The sequence below is a fragment of the Equus caballus genome, chromosome 5, assembly GCF_041296265.1.
Source record: "Equus caballus isolate H_3958 breed thoroughbred chromosome 5, TB-T2T, whole genome shotgun sequence".
NCBI classification, from domain to species: domain Eukaryota; kingdom Metazoa; phylum Chordata; class Mammalia; order Perissodactyla; family Equidae; genus Equus; species Equus caballus.
The window spans coordinates 3,513,469-3,533,014 of NC_091688.1; the positions used below are offsets into that span (position 1 = coordinate 3,513,469).

General features: G+C 50.6%; 1 protein-coding gene and 1 long non-coding RNA gene across 2 annotated transcripts; one reads left to right on the plus strand and one right to left on the minus strand.

Moving 5' to 3' along the window:
* Positions 1–2,138: 2,138 nt before the first annotated feature.
* On the minus strand, positions 2,139–4,267 carry LOC111773437 (uncharacterized). The gene is made up of 2 exons (XR_002807818.2): positions 3,746–4,267; positions 2,139–2,324 (listed from the first exon to the last, which is right to left on the minus strand). It is a non-coding gene; the product is annotated as an uncharacterized lncRNA (long non-coding RNA).
* A 225-nt stretch (positions 4,268–4,492) lies between these two features.
* POGK (pogo transposable element derived with KRAB domain) lies at positions 4,493–18,855 on the plus strand. Its single transcript, XM_023640469.2, has 6 exons — positions 4,493–4,623; positions 5,875–6,008; positions 11,352–11,478; positions 12,227–12,322; positions 13,666–15,150; positions 16,965–18,855. The coding sequence occupies exons 2-5, from the start codon at positions 5,877–5,879 to the stop codon at positions 15,135–15,137; spliced, it is 1,827 nt and encodes a 608-aa protein (XP_023496237.1). The 5' UTR covers positions 4,493–4,623; positions 5,875–5,876; the 3' UTR covers positions 15,138–15,150; positions 16,965–18,855.
* The last annotated feature ends 691 nt before the right edge of the window (positions 18,856–19,546 follow it).

Genomic DNA, 19,546 nt, shown 5'->3' on the forward strand with positions numbered 1-19,546 from the left:
TATCAAACTGGGAATTTAAAATAACTATGATTAATATGCTAGAAGCTCTAACGAAAAAGTGTACATCATGCAAGAAAAGATGGGAAAATCAGCAGAAAGATGGAAACTCTAAGAAAGAACCAAAAGGAAATTCTAGAAATCAAAAACACTGCAAGAGAAATGAAGAATGTTTTTGATGGGCTCATCAGTAGATCGGACACAGCCAAAGAAAGATCAATGAGCTTGAAGATATGTCAATAGAAACTTCCCAAATGGCAAAGCAAACAGGAAAAAACCCCAGGACTACTGGAAAAATTACAAAAGGTATAACACACACATAACGGAAATACCAGAAGGAAAAGAGAGAGAAAGGAACAGAAGAAATATGTGAAGTATTAATAGCTGAGAATTTCCCAAAATTAATGACTGACTCCAAACCACAGACCAGGAAGCTCAGAGAATACCAAGCAGGAAAATACCAAAAAATCTACACCTAGGAATATCATATAACCGCAGAAGATCAAAAACAGAAAGAAAAATCTTGAAAGAAGCCAGAGAAAAAAACCACCTTTCCTATAGAGAAACAAAGATAAGAAGTCCATTGCACTTCTCTTTAGAAACCTTGCAAGCAAGAAGAGTAGAGTGAAATATTTAAACTGTTGAAAGAAAAATATCCCTTTTCTTTTTGTGGCAGAGACAAAAATCCAGGCTCCCTTTTCAATGTGTGGAGCGGTCTCTGTAAAGTAACTGCCCAGACACGCTCTACATTTCTCAGCCCCTTCTCATATGAATGTGGCCAGGTAACTGATCCTAACCAATGGAACGTGAGCGAAAGAGATGTGCGTCACTTCAGGGCCAAGAAAAGGGTGTGATGTCTCCGTTCCCTCTTTCCCCTTCACTCTAGTGGATGAAGAAAACTACAAGGCCCGAGAGTATGGCAGAGCCACAAGACAGAAGAAGCCTGAGCCCCCACATCACAGCACGGAGGAGAGTCACCCGTGGACCAGCAACACCCACTAAGGACCGTTACATAAATGAAAAATAAATTTCTGTTGTGTTCCAGCCTTTATACATTTGTGGGTCTGTTTTTTGCAGTAGCTAGTATTACACTGTTACAATTCTCTTTCCTCTTCTTCTAGACAAACATCTAAGTGTGCCTTAGCCCTCTCAGGTGCTCTAACCACCATGTGCTTCCTCTCTAGGAACCTTCTAAGCCCTTCCAAGAACTGTCCAGAGCAGGGTTTCCCTTACTATTTAATCAAGACCCCCCAGGAATATCTTGAGGCTTTACTGAGAAATATCTACGGTTGGGATCATATCTTGATCTTCCTCTGAAGTGCCAGAATCCCAGGGAAGAAAAAGATACAGTCAGCAGTGACATGCCCTCCCCTTCTCTTAATCTAGGATTTCCTTGTCCACGTAGTCAAGGATTTTCACCATGAAAGGGGCAATTCTCCCTTCTGCTGCCTCAGAGCATCCCCATGAGGCCCAATGTTGGGAGCCCTAAGTCGAAGGTTGCCTCTGACCACTGTCTCAATTAGCTATAGCCACAAAAATGCTATATAACAAGCCAACTCAGTACCCAATAGCTTAAAACAAAACAGTGATCTCCTCTCACGCTCATCGGTCTTTGTGTTGGTCAGGATGGCTGTGTAACACAGGTCTCATTCTGGAGGCCAGGCTGGAGGAGCAGTGACAACCTAGGCATGTTGTTGTCATGGCAGAGGACAGAAGCTCCCAGAGGTGCATCCAGAAACATGTGAGACCTTTCATGACCTAGGCTCAGGATCAGCACACAGCCACTTCTACCCACATTCCACTGGCCAAAGCATGTCACATGGCCAGCCCAAGTGAAAGGACGTTGAAGTACATTCTGCATGTGTAAGAACTTAGCAGGATGTGCTGTGTAACACTACCACAGGGACGCAAAGAATCAAGACTATACATTCAACCCACCATAGTCCTTGAGGACTGGAGCCACGGGAGCCAGTAGCTATGCTGACCTGAGGGCAGTGGGGCCTCTGCTGAAGGTCAGAAATACGTATTCACCAGGAGACACTAAAGTTCAAAATGCATATTTTGTGGGATTTAGACTCTTTAGAATCCCTATGGCTTGTGTATTGCAAAATGCAATAGGAGAAAAGATGAATTCAGACCAATAGCATTATTAAAGAATTATATATTGATTTCATAGGTGTTCTGCTCATATTTATTAACCATCTACTAACAGAAATTCATCTTACCAAATTACCAAAACCATGCTCTGTCCCAAAGACTAGCTTCCGTCACTCCCCATTCAGACCAAGATGAAGTCTCATGGAGAATGGAATCACGGAATGATAGACCTGAGGGGAAATGTGGAAAATATCTGGTTTAACTCCCTCTTTCTGAAGATGAGGAAACCCAGGCAGAGACAAGTGACCCAACTTACAAAGCCACCTAAACATGAACGTCTCCAGTGCACTGTGCCTACCCCAGCACCCTGCTCCTAGAGTAAGTCTAGTTAGCAATTATGGACTTGCCCAAAGGTGGGTCCCATGACAATAATTGAGAGCATGGGGCTGAGAGTTCAAAGTCAAGAATTCAGGTGGGCCACTGTTGGCTGGCCTCTTCCCAAGGAAAACCTAATCAAAGCTGCATGAGAAGATTAGGGCTCGCAGGGTCTAAAACCCTAACATAGTAGTCCTCTTTGGTTATCTCATAACCTGTATTAATATCTTTTTCGTAAGAAGGTGAGATGCCAACAATGCCCCTAGTACTGTTCTGTTCCTGACACCCTCCTCGCTTTCCCATCTCAACCAGCCGTTTCCTCAGAAAAGTTAAGATGGGAATATGAACCAATTTGAGCTAAAATGTCACTCCTGCTCTAAAAATGCTAAATTAGAAAAAGAACGGTTTATTAAAAGAAACAAAAAATTCTAACATTCTCCTCTCTCCCAATATTTGAATAATCTCCATCCATCGATCAGACCTTGTCTGCTCTTGGGTTGTCTGACATAATTACACTTCAAAGATGTGATTGTCATACTATATTTTATGTGTCAAGAGCTCCACGGCTCCACAGTAGCCTCTCCTCTGGCAGAGAGAAGTAAGACTCACATACAAATAAACAGAAGTGGCCACAAAAATTTGGAGATCTTTCTCAGCAGGTACTCAGGCCTCAGGGTCAGTCTGAAAAGTCTGACAAACTCTCTCCTTGACCAAACTTTAGTCAGGGTCCTCTGAGCCCCCTTCTCCACCGAGCCTCTGACTTGGGCACACACTCCTCCTCCTGTCCTCAGCCTTCGGGGCCCAGTTGTAGCAAGAATCCTGAGAAATCAGATCACACAGAATCCCCCACTCTGATATCTGATACCTTGGCCTGCCCGGCCAGTTAGAATCCTGCGAAATGAGTTTAGCAAGAATTCCCCTCCCCCTGATGTCTCCTCTCAGTAATTTTCCATCCGCGGACCCCTCCACTCTGTTCCCGGGCTGTAATTCCCCAACATGACTTTGCCGTATTCTGAGTTGAGTGGCTTCTCTCTCCCCTACAGCCATAGTCTTGACGGGTATCTTAACAATCTTCATAAAAGTCCTCTTTACCGTTCTAACAAGTGTCAGAATAATTTTTTCTTTAACAGGTTCCCAACAAAAAACCAACCCCCGAGTCTTGCTCCGGAATGAGAAGGGCTTCAGGGCTTCTCGCCTCATTTTTGCTGTATTGTCCACAGAGCTGCACGCGAACAACTCCTTTGAACATTTAGATAAGCGCCTTCTATACACTTACTTCGTCCACGAGAGTCCATCTTGGGATTTAACAGGCAACAACTACAAAAATCAGGAAGTTCCTTCTCCATGTATGCTGCGAACGAAGTTCTGGGCATATGCCTGCCAGAATATGAGCATGCTTCCATGATCCGGGACCCCTCCTCACCCCGCCGCGCCGCCTTGCTGGTCTCCTCTTCATAACGCGTTCCTTGAAGCAGGGCGAGAGTGCCTTGAGCGCTCCTCCAAGCAAGTGCAAACCACTGGCGAATGCAAAAGAGCACACGGATGTGCGCGCCCAGGTTACACTCAGCTAAAAAAGAAATCCGGGCTCTTCCTGCCCCCTGCCCGCCGAGGTCGCACACAGCGCCTCGGCAGCGGACAGCACCGGCGGGGAGCGGAGCGCGCAGAGAGCTCGCCCGCGCGGCCAGCGCCGAGGGCCGGGAGCTCCGCCGGGAGGAGCGCGCCGCGGGGCCCGGCCGGAAGCGGCGCCGGGAGGAGGCGCGGCCGGCGTCCCCGGGCGCCGCCGAGGCCTGCTGACATCAGCCGCGCTCCTCCCCTCGCCTCCCAACACCCTCAGCTCCGGCCGGACCCTCCCTCCTCCCACCACGTGTCCTCGCCGCTCCCTCCCGAGGGGCCGCGCGCACGGGTAGCCGGAGAGGCGGCGGGGATGGCGCTGTGACAGCCGGGCCGGAGCCCTCGCGTCCCCCCCCCGCGGCCCGGCCCGCGCCGGCCGCTCGGCCCGGCGGTGAGTGCGCGCGGGCGGGCCCCTCCCGCGGGCCCGGGGCGGCTCGGCCGCGGCGGGGCGGGGGCGCCGAGCCTGCAGCTGCCAGCGCCGCCGCCGCCTTTGTTGCGGGCCGGCCGGGGAGGCAGGCGGCGCCGGCTGCCGCCGCTCGGCAGGTGCGCCGGGCCGGGAGCGGGCCGGCCGGGGAGGCGGGCCGGCCGGAGGCGGGGGCGGGGGCGGCGGCAGCGCTCCGGCGCGGGGCCGCGGAGAAAGGGAACTGGGACAAGATGGCTGGAGCATCGGAGCGCGCCCGGGGCGCGGCGGCTGCGCGGGCGGGGCGCGGGGAGCGGGCGGGTGGGCGGCGGCGGCCCTGGCCGCGGGCACCTCGCCGCCGGCGGCCCCCGCGCCGCCCGTCACCTCCTGCCCCGGAGCCGGCGGGGAGGCCCTAGCCAAGTTCCGGCCCCAGCTCCCGGGATCTGAAGCTGTTCCGCCCTCCCCAGACCCATCCCTGCCGCGGTCGCCTGTCGTTGTTGGAAATAGCAAGCCGACTTTGGACTCGGGAGGGAGCTTTTCTTTGGAAGCCCGGGAGGACGCGGCCCGCAGGATGCACCCTCAGTCCACCTGGGAATTGCCCGCGTCCCTAGAGGACAGGAGCGAGGCCCTTTGTACGTGCTGGCCTACGAGCTCAGCAGGAGAGAATTTTCTTCGGCCCAGAGGCGACCAGTCATTTCCCACTGGGGGTGCGCCCCAAGGCCTGGCCCCAGCAGATTTCTGCACCATCTTGGGTCCCCAGGCATTACCCCTCACCGTGTGTCGCTGACTGCCAGGCTTGAAAAGTCGCTTAAGGCAGAACGAGTCTATTCTGAAACAGCTCAGGGACAGAACCTTTGAATCTGGAAAATCCAGGTGATGGGTATCCTGGGCCAGCCAACCTCCTGATGCTTAATTGGCCTGTAGGAACAACCCAGTTGAGGAGGTGTCCTCTCTGTGTTCAGATGCCTTCATTGATAGGAGGCCAACACCCCTCTCCTGCTGCTGCTAACATGTTTGGGTGGCGCTGGCTGTGAGAAAGTTTGACCTTTCAGCGCACTCTTTAAACCTCTTCGGGAATGTTTCCCCACCGTCCTGTTCTGCCCTTGGGTGTCTATAGAACCAGTCTGGTCTCTCTTCCACAGATAGGTTTTTAAATATTTGAAGGCAGCCAGGTATGCTGGCCCTTCTTATCATATTTAAATATGTCACCTTCTAGCTTCCTGGTGCTTACCCTGAAGCCCTTCCTCCAGGGTCTGACTCTGCTCCTTCCCTTCCTTCAGGCCCAACGGGGCTAAAGAGGTTTGTGTAGCCTGAGCCACTCCGACACCCCAGGCTTTGAAGCTTGAAGCATTCATACCAGTGCCTGACTTTTCTGAACTGAATCTTGCTTGCAGAGATGGAGTCCACAGCTTACCCTCTCAATTTGACCCTGAAGGTGGAGGAAGAGGAAGAAGAGATTCAGAGCCGGAAACTGGAGGATGGTCCCACAGATATGCAGAAAGTGCGAATCTGCTCAGAGGGCGGATGGGTAAGTAAGAAGGTGTGGGGTCCGCACACGGCTGTGATGAGCAGGCCTGGGAGCCTGGCTTGTTTTAAGTTTCCTCCTCAGGCAGACAGAGGAAGTAAAAATAGCCCAGCCCAGCCTGGTGTGTTTGCATTCCTGAGAAAACAGTCCTGTGGCTTTAAAAGGCACTCTGAGGAATGGCGGAGCAGGTCACTGGAGCAGCCCCTTGAGCCATGAAGCTCATCATCGTCAGGTTTGGGAGTCCAGGAGGCCAAGGTTGCGTCTCTCTCCTGAACCACTCGTGCCCCTACACCCTGCTCAATGCCAGGCACGTCGTCGACACCAACTTAACGTTGGCTGTCCTGTGTTAAGGAAAAAATTGTTTTAACAGTTGTTAAGATGGTAAGGACGACTGTCTTCAGGACTATTGAGATAGCTGTCAAGACTGTCGCAGTCGGGGAGAGAGATGGGGCTCAACACTGAAGACAGTACAGACGAGAGGGGATTGATACCCAGGAGTAGAGTGGACGGGTCAGTGGATGGAAAATTACTAAGAGTAGACATCAGGGGTAGGGGGATCCTTGCTAAACGGACTTAACAGGATTCTTACTGCAGGCAGACATCAGGGTGGGGGACTTTTTCTAAACTGACTTAGCAAGATTCTTGCCAAAACGGGGCTGGGCAGGCTGAGGACAGGCGGGGAGCCAAGATGGAGGCCTGGTGGAGAAGTGGGCTCAGAGGAGCCTCACTGAGGTTTGGGCGAGGAGTCTTCGTCACCTGTTGCTAGTTGAGGGGAATCATTCTAAAGAGGACATGGGGCGTTGAACTGACACGAGGAGAGCTTTGTGACGCGAAGCCGTGGGTTCTGTGGGAACACCGCTCACAAGAGTTCCCACAGCAGAGCTGCATTTCCAGCTGGCCTGGGCTGAGGGGTTGGGATGGTAGGCGGCGGGGAGAATGGAGCATATCCAAACGACACTGTGAGAGAATTAGAGTAAACTTAGGAACGTGTAAATGCAATAATATTTACAGTTATGATTATGTCTAATTACAGTAGTTACTGGGCTTCATGAAAATTGGGCATGAATGGTAAACGTTTTAAATAAGCCACAAGTTGACATTCCTTTTCTCTGCTTAGTTTCCCCCGTGTGTGAACATTATCAGTATACATAACATCCTTTGCTTCCAGTGAGATCTGTGTTCGTAGGATCGCGGTGCTTCCCAGTGATCCCGTCCAGCTCCTCTCCACAGGAGGGAACTGGGGTACAGAGAGGATACACGTGTACACTGATGTTTATTCTTAAAAACTCCTCCTGAGCTGGACCCTTAAAAGTAGTGCATTTTTGTGTTATGCATGTTATACCTCAATAAAAAATAATAGTAAAAAACACCGCAGTACCGGGCTCTGGGCTCGCCATCTGGCTGTAGGCTGCTCTGCCTTTGTCACTTTGGTGTTCTCTGTTCCTTGCCCACCCCATCCTCCTCCCTGGTTCTGACCCTCGCAGCTGGGGAGACCTGGAGGGGCAGAAGTCAGTGCAGTCTAGCACCGAGCAAGACCTCAAGCCAGTAGAAACCCTGGGCTTTGAGGCTAACTTGGCCAACCGAGAAGATCCAGATAGAGTGGAGAACCTTGGAGAATGGGTGCAGTGATTGGACCTCTGCGTGTGCTGAGACAGTGAGAAAAGAGCACAGTGAAGACTGCCCCTGGGCAGTCCGGCATCCATCCGCAGTTGCTGAGCACAGCGCTGGGTGTTACTAAGATGAGATCCCAGGCTCGTGGAGGCACTAGTCTCTGAGGAAGACAGGGAGGTCAACATAATTAATAGGGCAGCATTTGGGCTGCAGGGGGAGTCAGTTCAGGAGGGGGCTGGACTCCAGCTTGGGCTGGAGAGCCCGAGAGGCCACCCAGAGCAGGTGAGCACAGACCTGGCCTTGAGTAGTGGGCAGCTTGGCCCCCAGCCCCGCCTTGGGACATTTGGCAATATCTGGAGACATTTTTTGGTTGTCATGACTTGGGGGGCGTTGGAGGCTGGGAGATCCTCCTGGCATCTCCTGGGTAGGGGCTGGGGAGGCTGCTGAACGTCTGCAGCACCCAGGACAGCCCCCACAACGAAGGCTTACCCGGCCCACAGTGTCAGTGACGCTGAGGCTGAGAAGCCTCCAGCATTAGACTAGGGGAAGAAGAGAAGTGAATCTGATTCTTAAATATGTATTTTCGTTGTGGGGAATTATGTTAGGCCTTTCAAAGTTAAGAACTGTGCTCGCTATTAAGATAATATTCCATAGGAGAGTTGGAGTAGAAATACAATTTCAAGTAGAGAAAAGGAAAAATGTTCTTTGAACTGAGTCTTTGTCATGAGTGGACCCGGCCCAGGGAGGGGAGGGTGCTTGCGCTGCAGGCACAAGGAAGGCTTGAGCAAAAGCCCCAGAGAGGAAAGCTTGTGTGCAGAGTAGGAGCAGCTCCCGGGTGGAGCTGGCATCCGAAGGGCTTGTCGGAGTGGGAGGGGTGGGAGGGGAGAAGGCCGAGAAGTGGGACAGGCCAGGCCGGGGCCAGCCTGAGGGTGAAGGGTGCTGGGCCGAGGAGCCTGAGCTCCCTCCTTGGTGACTCGAGGGAAAGTCCTCGGCTGTCTTTCTGAGGGAAGCCTGGGTTCAGCTGAGGCCTCCGTGGCCCACTGAGGACGCACGGGATCTGGAGTCAGACTTCCTAACTCTGACCATGGTCACCTTACTTAACCGCTCTGTTTCCTCACCTCTAAGAGTGGGACTGCCCCACACCGTGCCTGGCATGCAGCAGGCGCTCCGCCCCCAGGTCCCTGGCATCCTCGCTGGGTGGCGTGCAGCTCAGCAGCTGAGGCTGTGCGCTGTATGAGTACTGCCTGGTCCCAGAGGCGGGCGTGGGTAGGCCGGCCGTGTGCACAGCTGAGGGAGGACCACCTGGCCGCTGAGGCCCTGATCGCTGAGGGAAGGGGAGCACGGAGACCGAGGACCCCCACCTGCGAGGCCAAGAAAGGGTGTCTGGGGGATGCACACCGGCTGCCTGACTTGAGGTTTGCCCAGGCTGGCCCAGTTTGCCTTCTGCTGTGCCCGGCCGGATGGAAGGCCGCGGTGAGAGGGCAGGCCGCACAGCAGGGCCTGGCCAAAGACTTGCCCGGCTCTCAGAGGGTGGCTGCGAGGAGGGTGTCTGAGCCACTGCCCCGTGCACCTCTGGAGCATCATGTGGGCTTGTTGGAAGATCCCCCGTGGCTTGGGCATTAGTAGCTGGAAACAAATCCGGCAGCAGCCTCCAGCTGCTTTCTCACAACTTCAAGGCTCCCAACATTTTTACCAGGCCTGGGACGCGTCACCCTCTACAAATATCGATGGCCCCTCTGAAATGAGAGGCAGAGCCAGTCCTGTGGCCCATTTTATCAGCAAAGGAAAAGGGACTATACATAGATATGGCCTAGATCTGGAATTTCCTAGGGAGAGAGAAGGCCAAAGGGAGAGCTGTTTAAAAGTCTGGGAAGGGGGACGGGGTGTGGCGGAAAGTTCCTGGCTGACGGGCTCTCCAGATCAATGCAGAAGCCTGAGGCCAGCCTGGTGCAGTCTGTTTGTCCCTCCTGGTATTTCACTCAGGGAGTTTTGTCCATTCTTACTGCAAAGAGGAGACTCGGTTTTGTGACAGATGAAATTTCATGATTATTTGAAATGATTCCAAGTGGAACAAGAGAAAGGAAATCCAGAGATTATTTGCTTAAATCTTTTATTCAAAAACAACTAAGTGGTTACTATCTACAGGAAGTGTTCTAAACTTAAGGAAACGGAACAAGCACGGGTTCTGCCCTCAATGAGCACGTATTCTGGTGTGTAAGCAGATAGGTAAACTGAGATCACACTGCCGTATGATAAGTGCCACCATAATGTTGAGCCCAGGGCAGCACGGGATGTGTCAGTGGGCACACATCCAGGGGTGGGGCGGGCTTCCGGGGAGCAGGCGTGTGGGCTGAGTCTTAGAAGGTGGGTGGGCCTCCCAGCAGTGAGAGAACCCTGTGCTGAGATGAGGAGGGCCAGACGGTGTGCTCAGGGAACTGCAAGCAGTTGAGTGCAGCTGGGCTCGGAGGTGGGCAGAGTGGAGGGCTGGGCACCAGGGAGGCGCTTTACTCTCTAAGGGCTGGAGCCTTGAACTCAGACAGCGCTAGGTCCAAATCTCCACCCTGCCATTTATCAGCTTTGTGACTTTGGACTAGAAATAGGCCTCTCTGAGGCTGTTCCCTCCTTCATTAAATGGGGTTGTTGGGGGAATCAGTGAAGCAGTTACAGGGCCTTTCCCGGGAAGCGCTCACTGTGTGTAAGGTGCTGTGAGGGTGGGGGTGAGGTAGGTGGACTTCGGGAATGAGGAGGAAAGGCCGGTCTGGCTCAGTGGTTGAGGGCCGGACACCTAAGAGGCTGCAGGCTGTGCAGACACTAATTTTCCAAGCTGATGGCAAACATGGTCATAATCACCTGGGCCCTAGATTCAGCCTTGGGGAGGGGCTTTGACAGCCATAACTCAAAGTGACCAGCCAGGTACACAGGCCCAGCGATTTCTTCCCACTGAGCACAGGAGCTGTGGAGTAGGATTTTTAATGACCGAAAGAAAAAGCACAGTAAAAGGAAAAGCAGATAGTTGAATAAACAAGAAGTGGTTGGTTGGGTGACTTGGCTGCCTGTCACCATGCCCCCAGTGGGCGGGGCAGTGGGGGGAGCGTGGCAGGGCCCACTCCTCTGGCCCTAGGGCTTTCTAGGGCTTCCTGCCCCAGGAGGCATCAAAGCAGAGCAGTTTGCTCTGGTATCTCCATAAATTTCAGCTCTCAGTAGCCCCTCTCCCTCCTGCTCATGCTCTTGTGGATTGGGAAAGGCCAGACGGGCCTCTTCTCTCGCTGGCTTCTCCCTGGGCGGCTTTGGGTTCTGAGTCAAACGCTGGGGCTGGTGCCCCTGGGAGCAGAGAACAGTGCGCAGGAACCCCCCCAGGGTGAGGTCTGAGGGAGGGAGGGAGGGAGCGGGGTGGGGATGAGCATGTTGTGTTGGTGGTGTTTCCCTGAGCGTGGCTGGTCCCAGGTTCTCGAGTGGGCGGTGGGCCATGGGCAGCTCTCGCTGCAGGGTGTGAGGGTGCCATGTCCCGTGTCTCCTGGCCTGGTGGTGGGTAGTGGGACTTTCTCCTCAAGGTGCTTCTCTGTGCACCCCGCGGGCACGGGGGCCTGAGCTCGTGTCCTTGTTTTGCCTCTGGCAGCTGTGAGTGCGGACAGACAGGCTCCCTCAGGTCAGGTCCCTCCCTGTGAGACGAAGCTGTGTGCATCTGTGTCTGCATGTGCCTGTCAGTCGTTGAGAAAGGCCTGTTCGCTGTTCCAGGTGCCGGCCCTATTCGATGAGGTGGCCATATATTTCTCCGATGAGGAGTGGGAAGTTTTGACGGAGCAACAAAAGGCCCTGTACCGGGAAGTCATGAGGATGAATTACGAAACTGTGCTGTCCCTGGGTAAAGCTTTGTTTTCTTCTGTCTCCTAGAAGCCTTGAGCCCAGAGAACTGTTTCCATGTCTCTCTTCGCTGGTGTGTCCAACATCCCTCTCTCCTGTACTTGGACTCTGTCCCCTCGATGCCTGTGCCCACTGGATTTCCTGTTTTTGATTTAGGCAGGATATAAATATTGTGTCCTTCTACTCAGCGACTTGTGCCAGCTCTCAGAACCGTCCTCATTCAACCCAGGCATTTATGTCAGAAAAAATAAGACATAACCTAAGAAGTGTCCCCACAGGTCTGGGCCTGTGCCTCCTATGTTCCTTAGGAGGGAAGGCAGGCCTCATTGTCACCCTGTCAGCCTCAGAAGCTCAGGGACATGCCCCAAAGAGTCCCTGCTCCCCGCCCGGCCCTGATGTCCGTATCGTTAGACTGTAACCGTGTGGAGGGACTTCCCAGTTTGCTCACAGGCACCAGAGTACTCATCAGACCAGGGGCTGTGTTCACGCACTTCCCTGCTAAACGCGGGTCTTCTTTGTTGTTGCTCGTGCCGGCCCCGTTAGCAGAGAGCCATAAATCCCCTTGGACAGACCTATCTCCCATCGTATTTTTTCTTTAGGTATCCCGAGCCCTCTTCCCCGTCTTTCATAAATCTCCATATTGAGAAGACTGGGGCGAGAGGAGTGTTCCTTAAGTATTATAAAGTACTTCTTTTGGCAGTGCTCCAAGACGTAACATAGCTGTTACCTGTTTTATCTCTTGTAAACAGAATTCCCGTTCCCTAAGCCAGACATGATCACGCGCTTGGAAGGGGAGGAGTCTCAGAATCCTGACGAATGGCAGCTCCAAGGAGGAAGCTTTGCAGGTACTACGATCACACCAATCCAGCCTCCATCCAATCGGAGCATTCTGAAGCCGGATAAGGTTTCCATATACATTCTGTGGGGTATTGAAGAGTAAGATGGGGTTACGAGGCAGAAAGATTATGGGCTTTGGAGTTTCAAATTCTTTCCAGTGCTGTGTAACCTTAGGCAACTTTATTCACCTCTCCAAGCCTCCCTTTCTTCCTCTGTCAGCTGGGGGGTAATAAGTCTCCGTGTGCAACCTTGTATGTGGATGAAGCAAATTGAAGCTCCTGTGGCATTTGGTCCAGTGCAAATCCTAACTGAGGCCACCTCAGTAGCGTACCACACACCTCTGAAAACTAAGGAAAATAGTGTGAGAAAGCACACGTTCCTGTCCTGCCTTCCTGTCCTTTCATCTTGGATAGAAAAAGCAATCACAGCTGTAGTACACATTTGAGCAAAAATGTCTAGGGAGCATGTGGTCCTTTAAGAAGAAACCTAGTCAGGAGGGTGGCAGTTGCAGAAATACAGCTTCCGAACAGCCAGATTGGTTTTATTTGCCTTCTCTCTTTAGGTGAGAGTTTAAAATGCCGTATTTTGTTGATTCTGAGATGCATTTTCCTCCCACCACTTTAACATCTCTGAAATGGAGAATGCCTCTTAAAAATGATGGCATGTCATAGTTTAATTAGTGGCATTTTTTTCTCAGCGGCACATAATGGTGCATCTTGCAACTGACGGCACCTTAGTTTTGGTGAGAAATGGTCATTTCCTCTAACCATCTGGGATTTCTGTGAGCACCTTCTCAATATAAACATACAGTGAGACGCAGTTCTGGCATTGGTGTGCCAGAACCAGTTTTCTGCCTTATAGACTTAACTTTGTGAAGTGTGATTTTGCTATAGATTTTCTTGGTTTAAGGGGTGTGATTCAGCCGATGATGCATCCAAGTTCTGGAATATTACGCGGTAGTATGGGCTATATTTGGCTTCTCATCCACAGAAAGATTATTTTGACTTACACATGGCCCACAAAATTATTATGCGATCCAGCTTGGCCCCTGTGTTCGGTTCCCAGCTCTGCCACTTTCTTGCTCAGCTTCCTTGATGCTTTACTTAACTTCTTTGGCCTCATCTGCAGAGGAGCAGTAATGCACACAGTCACTGTGACAGGTAGATGTGTCACCCGTGGGAACTTGCAGCGGGTAAGGACTTAGGATATGTTAGCTGTTATTAAAGTGACTACTTTTGGTGAACCTCAGATTAAGGTATTCTTGACTTTTCAACCAAAAGAAATCAGGGAATAAGCCAGAAATCATTTTCCTTACTGGCATTATCTTTGCCCTTCCCCGTTTGTCTCCCAGAAAATGAAGACTCTGACGTGAAGCCTCCGGACTGGGCAGGCCCGCTGAGTACCACCTCCCCGTTTGCTCAGCCTCAGCACCTTGATGGCTTTGGCCTCCGTCTGCCTCGGGACATCACAGAGCTGCCCGAGTGGAGTGAGGGGTACCCCTTCTACATGGCCATGGGCTTCCCGGGGTATGACCTCTCAGCGGATGATATCGCTGGGAAGTTTCAGTTCAGCCGGGGCATGCGCCGCAGTTACGATGCGGGCTTCAAGCTGATGGTGGTGGAATATGCCGAGAGCACCAATAACTGCCAGGCTGCCAAGCAGTTTGGAGTGCTGGAAAAAAATGTCCGAGACTGGCGCAAAGTGAAGCCGCAGCTCCAGAATGCCCACGCCATGCGGCGGGCATTCCGAGGCCCCAAGAATGGGCGATTTGCTCTGGTGGACCAGCGTGTGGCTGAGTATGTCAGATACATGCAGGCCAAAGGGGACCCTATCACCAGGGAGGCGATGCAGCTGAAAGCTCTCGAAATCGCCCAGGAGATGAACATTCCAGAGAAAGGCTTCAAGGCGAGCTTGGGTTGGTGTCGGAGAATGATGCGAAGGTATGACTTGTCCCTGAGGCATAAAGTGCCCGTGCCCCAGCAACTGCCTGAAGACCTGACTGAGAAGCTCGTCACCTACCAGCGCAGTGTGCTGGCTCTACGCAGGGCGCATGACTATGAGGTGGCTCAGATGGGAAACGCAGACGAGACGCCCATTTGTTTAGAGGTGCCGTCAAGGGTGACTGTTGACAACCAGGGTGAGAAGCCTGTCTTGGTCAAGACGCCAGGCAGGGAGAAACTGAAAATCACAGCAATGCTTGGGGTCTTGGCTGATGGCAGGAAGTTACCTCCATACATCATTTTGAGGGGCACATACATCCCCCCCGGGAAGTTCCCCAGTGGGATGGAAATCCGCTGCCACCGGTATGGATGGATGACCGAGGACTTGATGCAGGACTGGTTAGAAGTGGTGTGGAGACGAAGGACTGGCGCCGTGCCCAAGCAGCGGGGGATGCTGATTTTGAATGGCTTCCGGGGCCACGCCACTGATTCCGTGAAGAGCTCCATGGAGAGCATGAACACTGACATGGTCATCATCCCAGGGGGCCTGACCTCGCAGCTTCAGGTGCTGGATGTGGTGGTCTACAAACCGCTGAATGACAGCGTGCGGGCCCAGTACTCCAACTGGCTTCTGGCGGGGAACCTGGCGCTGAGCCCAACCGGGAATGCCAAGAAGCCACCCCTTGGTCTCTTCCTGGAGTGGGTCATGGTCGCGTGGAACAGCATCTCCAGCGAATCCATTGTCCAGGGGTTCAAGAAGTGCCACATCTCCAGCAACTTGGAAGACGAAGATGATGTCCTGTGGGAAATTGAGAGCGAGCTGCCGGGAGGAGGGGAACCACCCAAAGAATGTGACACTGAGAGCATGACAGAGAGCAACTGAAGGGAGAGCACAGGTAAGCAGGCAGGCGCGAGAACTCGTGCTTCACTAAGGGACGTGTTTGTGTTCCACAGACGCTTTGCTCTTGACGTTATTGTCCTCTATTTCCGAGAACTCTTTGAGCCTGCAGCGCAGTGCTGTAGAGAACTGGCCGTCGGCACTTTCTCCTTTATATGAGACTTTTGTTGCTTGGCTTACTCTGGGTATTTTGCTCTGCAGCCTGGGCCCAGCAGCCCTGCTATCATACATAAAAGGAACAAGGGGTCAGCTGCCAGAACATTCATCTGGGAGCTGTAGTGCTGAAACAGATTACCTGAGCCTGGAGGAGCATAGTCAGACATTGCTGAGTTAACAACATTTGGTCTGAAAAGCCAACTTCTCCCTTTCCCTTATGAATCGTCTGAACGTCTGGGGCCAGTGTGTGCACCTGGTCCCCCTGGGGACCTGTGCTCACTTCTGCTGGCCTGGAGGGCCCCAAGTGCCCTCTTGGCCTCCGGCCTCCATCCTGGGGTCTGCAGTAGCCCACTGGGAAATACAAGTAATAGCTTACGCTTGCTTTTCCCTAGGATTTCAAGTGTTTTAAAATATCATCTTATTCTCATAATGACCTTCACGTGGAGTCAGCAGTTACGATAATCTTCTTGTAGTCCTCAGATGTCTGAAGAGACATATTTTTTAATTGAATCTGCACCAAAAAAAGAAAATAAAACGGGGTGCATATTTAGGATTACAGTGAATCAAGTCTGAGGGCCAAGGACGATAGGCCTGGAATTTTCAGAGTTGAGTAGAGAAGGGACACAGCTTTAAAAGGAAGTGGGGAGTGGGGGACTAAGAAACATCACCAGTGGCTTGAGTCTGCACCCCGACACGCACACCTTGAAGGAGAATGGCCACGTACAGCAGGGAACATACAGAGGGAACAAACAGCTCACTTTGCCTTCGTCCTCGTTTCCCTGTCTGTCAGTTAGCTTGTTCCTTCAGACACAGTGTTTTAACGTACAGAGGACTTTCCTTCTCTTACAGAGGCCCTGAAACCATCTGACATTTTTTTCTTTCTTTTAAAGTGTAGTTAGGTATTTATTTCCATCCGGGTTGCTTTTTTCCTCCGGGTGAAGTGCTAAAAGAAATCTTCTCTCGCCCCCCCCCCCCCCCCACAGGCTGTGTACGTTGAGGAGTGACTTACGTCTCCTTCCCCGCCCCAAATCAGTGTGCTCATGTCACCGAACCCGCTGTCATTCTGGGGTCCCTAGAAGTACAGCGGAGCCAGGAAGTTCTTACTATTACATTCAAAACCACCCGAATTGCTTTTTTTCCTCTCGTGTCCCGTCCTGTTTTGCCCCATGAATCCAGCCTCCCTTTTCTGCTAACCACTGTACTGCCTCCGTTGGATCAGACTTTGAACTATAGCTGTTTTTATCCTTTTCTCATTGTACCTTTTTTTCCCCTCTTTGTTACATAACAGTTTTGTGCATTTTTAATTTTCTAAGCTATTTGCCACTCAAAGAACTGGATCAAAAACAGCCAGAAGACGAAAGGGAAAATAACGAAGCTAGGCTGCCACTCTGAGCCTAGGCACTTATGTCTGACGTCAGCCGTGAGCTTTTGCTCATCTCGACTGCCACAGTTGTCTGGGCAGCTGCCTTTTTCTGACGGAGGCGGTGACATAAGTAGATAGGGATTCTCAGTGAGCGAGAGTTTAGGAGACATATGGGCATAAGACTACCTCTTCTCATCTACTTGAAAATCTAATGATATAATTATGTTTGTTAAAATTATACGATGTCTAAAATCCAAGGGTTAATTTACACTTAGGTTCTCTCTGTTTTCCAGCAAATGGAACTTTGTTTGAGACAGTTGGGGAGGAAAATCCTCAAGAAGATTCCTCGAAATGTGGATGTACAGGGAACAGCAGGAAGAGGCCGTGGGGCTCCGACAGCCCAAGTCTGGATCGCAGCCTGTGCTCCCATCCCGGGACCGGGACGCGACCCAACCCCGCCCGGCATCCATGAGGTGTCAGAAAAGTCTAGGACTCTTAATTTCATCAGACATGTTTAGGAAAGAAACTGCTTCTGCCCCATTTCTTGTCTTGTTTTAGAGATTACTCCATGTGTCCATCGGAAGAAACCTGTAAATAGGAACGAACAAAGGTGTTTCCTGGAGAAGAGACCATTTGTTCTGCACCAACAGGAGACTCATTATGTGGGTCCAACTCCACTGGCATCCTTTCTGTGCAGAAAACCTCAAGTAAATGTTTTCTTCTGCCTTTAAAAATGCTTCCAAGGGTAGAACCTGTCCCCACACAGGTCATGACTGCAGAGAAGGCTTTGTCAAAACGTGTCATTTATGCACACCTGCTCCTTGCACATTTCCTCTTTTGGAACAGTGAGACACTAATGATAACCAAGTTCAGACACACTGGCCGGGTGCCAGCAGATGGCTTTTCTATAGACAAACTAGGTTAGTGTGGAAGATACAGGTTAAAATAAACTATGCTGTTTTATTTATCTTCCCAATCTGGTTGGCAGCTAGATTTTTTTAGGGTCTCATTTAATGGCCCTATTTTTCATTATTATTATATTTAATGATAGGGCAGCATTTAAGACACAAAGTCTTCTGTTTCTCAGGCTGCCTGCAGGAGATGTCACCGTAAATGATCTGCTGTCTACATGGTACAAGGCTCATTGACTCATCTGATACTTGTTTTGTTAATTTCTTTAATATTTCTATCACAAGGGTGGTGAGAGGGCCTGGGCTTTTAGCTGCAGCTTTTCAAGACTCCTAATCTCCTCCTACCCTACAGGAATGGGTGGGAGTCTTTGAATCTTTACACTATAGTAATTTGCATTCCCACATAAGTCGAGTGTTACAAAAACATTCCTTCAGAGTTATTTGTGCTACAAAAAATATGCCAGAACCGCATAGACAAAGCCATTGCTAGAAATGTCATTCCAATGTCAACTCTGGATAACAGGCTACCATAACCACTTTTCCTTCCTATAGACTCAGCTCATTTGTCTATTATACTGTTCTTGGCATCTTGAAACACCTATTGCTACTCAGGTACTCATTTTCCTATTTATTAGTGACTCACCTTTCTCATTTTTTTAAACCAGTTTTCTTCCAAGAGGGGAAATCTCAATTTCTGGTATCTGAATCAAATTTTCAATGTATCAGTTGTTTTCCCATTTGCTTTTACCTGTACTGTATTCCTTGTCATCTCAAATGGCATCTATACCTAGCTACTTGCCATTCCAGAAGTTTCCATTCCCTCCAGTTCCACTTAATTTATCCTCCACTGTCCTGGTTCCTGGCTCTTTCCTCTTTATGCCCTATTTTACTTACTTTGGGAGCTTAAAGGATTCTATAAGACCTTGTTTTGGGTTCCTGCATTGGAGCCACGGTTACGTTGCAGAGAAGAATAGAAAATGGGTTCAACTCCTGTTTCCTTTCCCCAACGCCTCCTCGAGTCTCATCATCCGCTGATAGGTGATGCCTTACAGGTTGCATAGCACTGGAACTTTCCTAGAGTAATGGTTCTACTGTCAGGGTTTTTCTGGGCTCGTTCTTCCACTGACTTAATTATGATCTATGCCTAACAGAGCCCCAGTACAACTATTTTGCAGAATGGCTATTACCCTAGAATTACTATAGCACATATTGAGATATAGTTGTACTCCCCAGTAGGTAGGAACTGACCCCAACAATAAACTTTGATAATAAAGACGATTGGCTATAGTGGTTTTATTTACCTGTTAACAATGTGAAAAGTCACATTTCAAACTATCATTTACACTTAATTTTCCCTTCAGTTTGGTACCAATGTATTAACACCCTTGAATCAAAAAAGTGTCTGTTCGTGGGATGGCAGTGTAAGTAATGTTGGTGTCCTTGAAGACAAAGGCAAGAAAAATGATGTTTAGTTTTAAACTGGCTTTTAAAAGGGTGCGGGGAGACCTGGCATCAACACCTTTCTTCTCAATCCGTCATGTTTTGGATGCTCTTAAGTATGGTACATTACCAAAATATCATGAAGGAACTCCATAAAGGGATATTCATTTTCACAGTGGTGACATGCTAGCAAGTCGACGAACAGAACACTTGGTATCCTGTTTTCATAAATTTCCTTAAACTGAAAGCATGATGAACCTCTATGCCCTTTTCATGGTACGCTTTTGGTAAAAGTCCTGACAATGGACCACGTCCATAGAGTCAGTTAAATAAGTAGTAGTCTACTTTCCGAGAATAATCCAGACAACATTTTTCCTTTTCCAAGCCGTCAGAATTAAATGCTGAACCAGTCTGTTGGCCACAGCATCTAAGTCTGACCCCTAAAACCAAGCTTCCTTACCCTAACTCTACATCTGGTACAAGTCAAAGACATGATGGCACACAGGCATTTAGCTACAGAAACA

What these genes read in the sequence shown, in the direction of transcription:
- POGK (XM_023640469.2), top strand. Translation starts at nt 5,877, where the DNA reads ATGGAGTCCACAGCTTACCCTCTCAATTTGACCCTGAAGGTGGAGGAA. An exon ending in TCTGCTCAGAGGGCGGATGG is followed by an intron (nt 6,009 to 11,351) that starts GTAAGTAAGAAG and finishes TCGCTGTTCCAG; the next exon opens with GTGCCGGCCCTATTCGATGA. An exon ending in CCAAGGAGGAAGCTTTGCAG is followed by an intron (nt 12,323 to 13,665) that starts GTACTACGATCA and finishes TTTGTCTCCCAG; the next exon opens with AAAATGAAGACTCTGACGTG.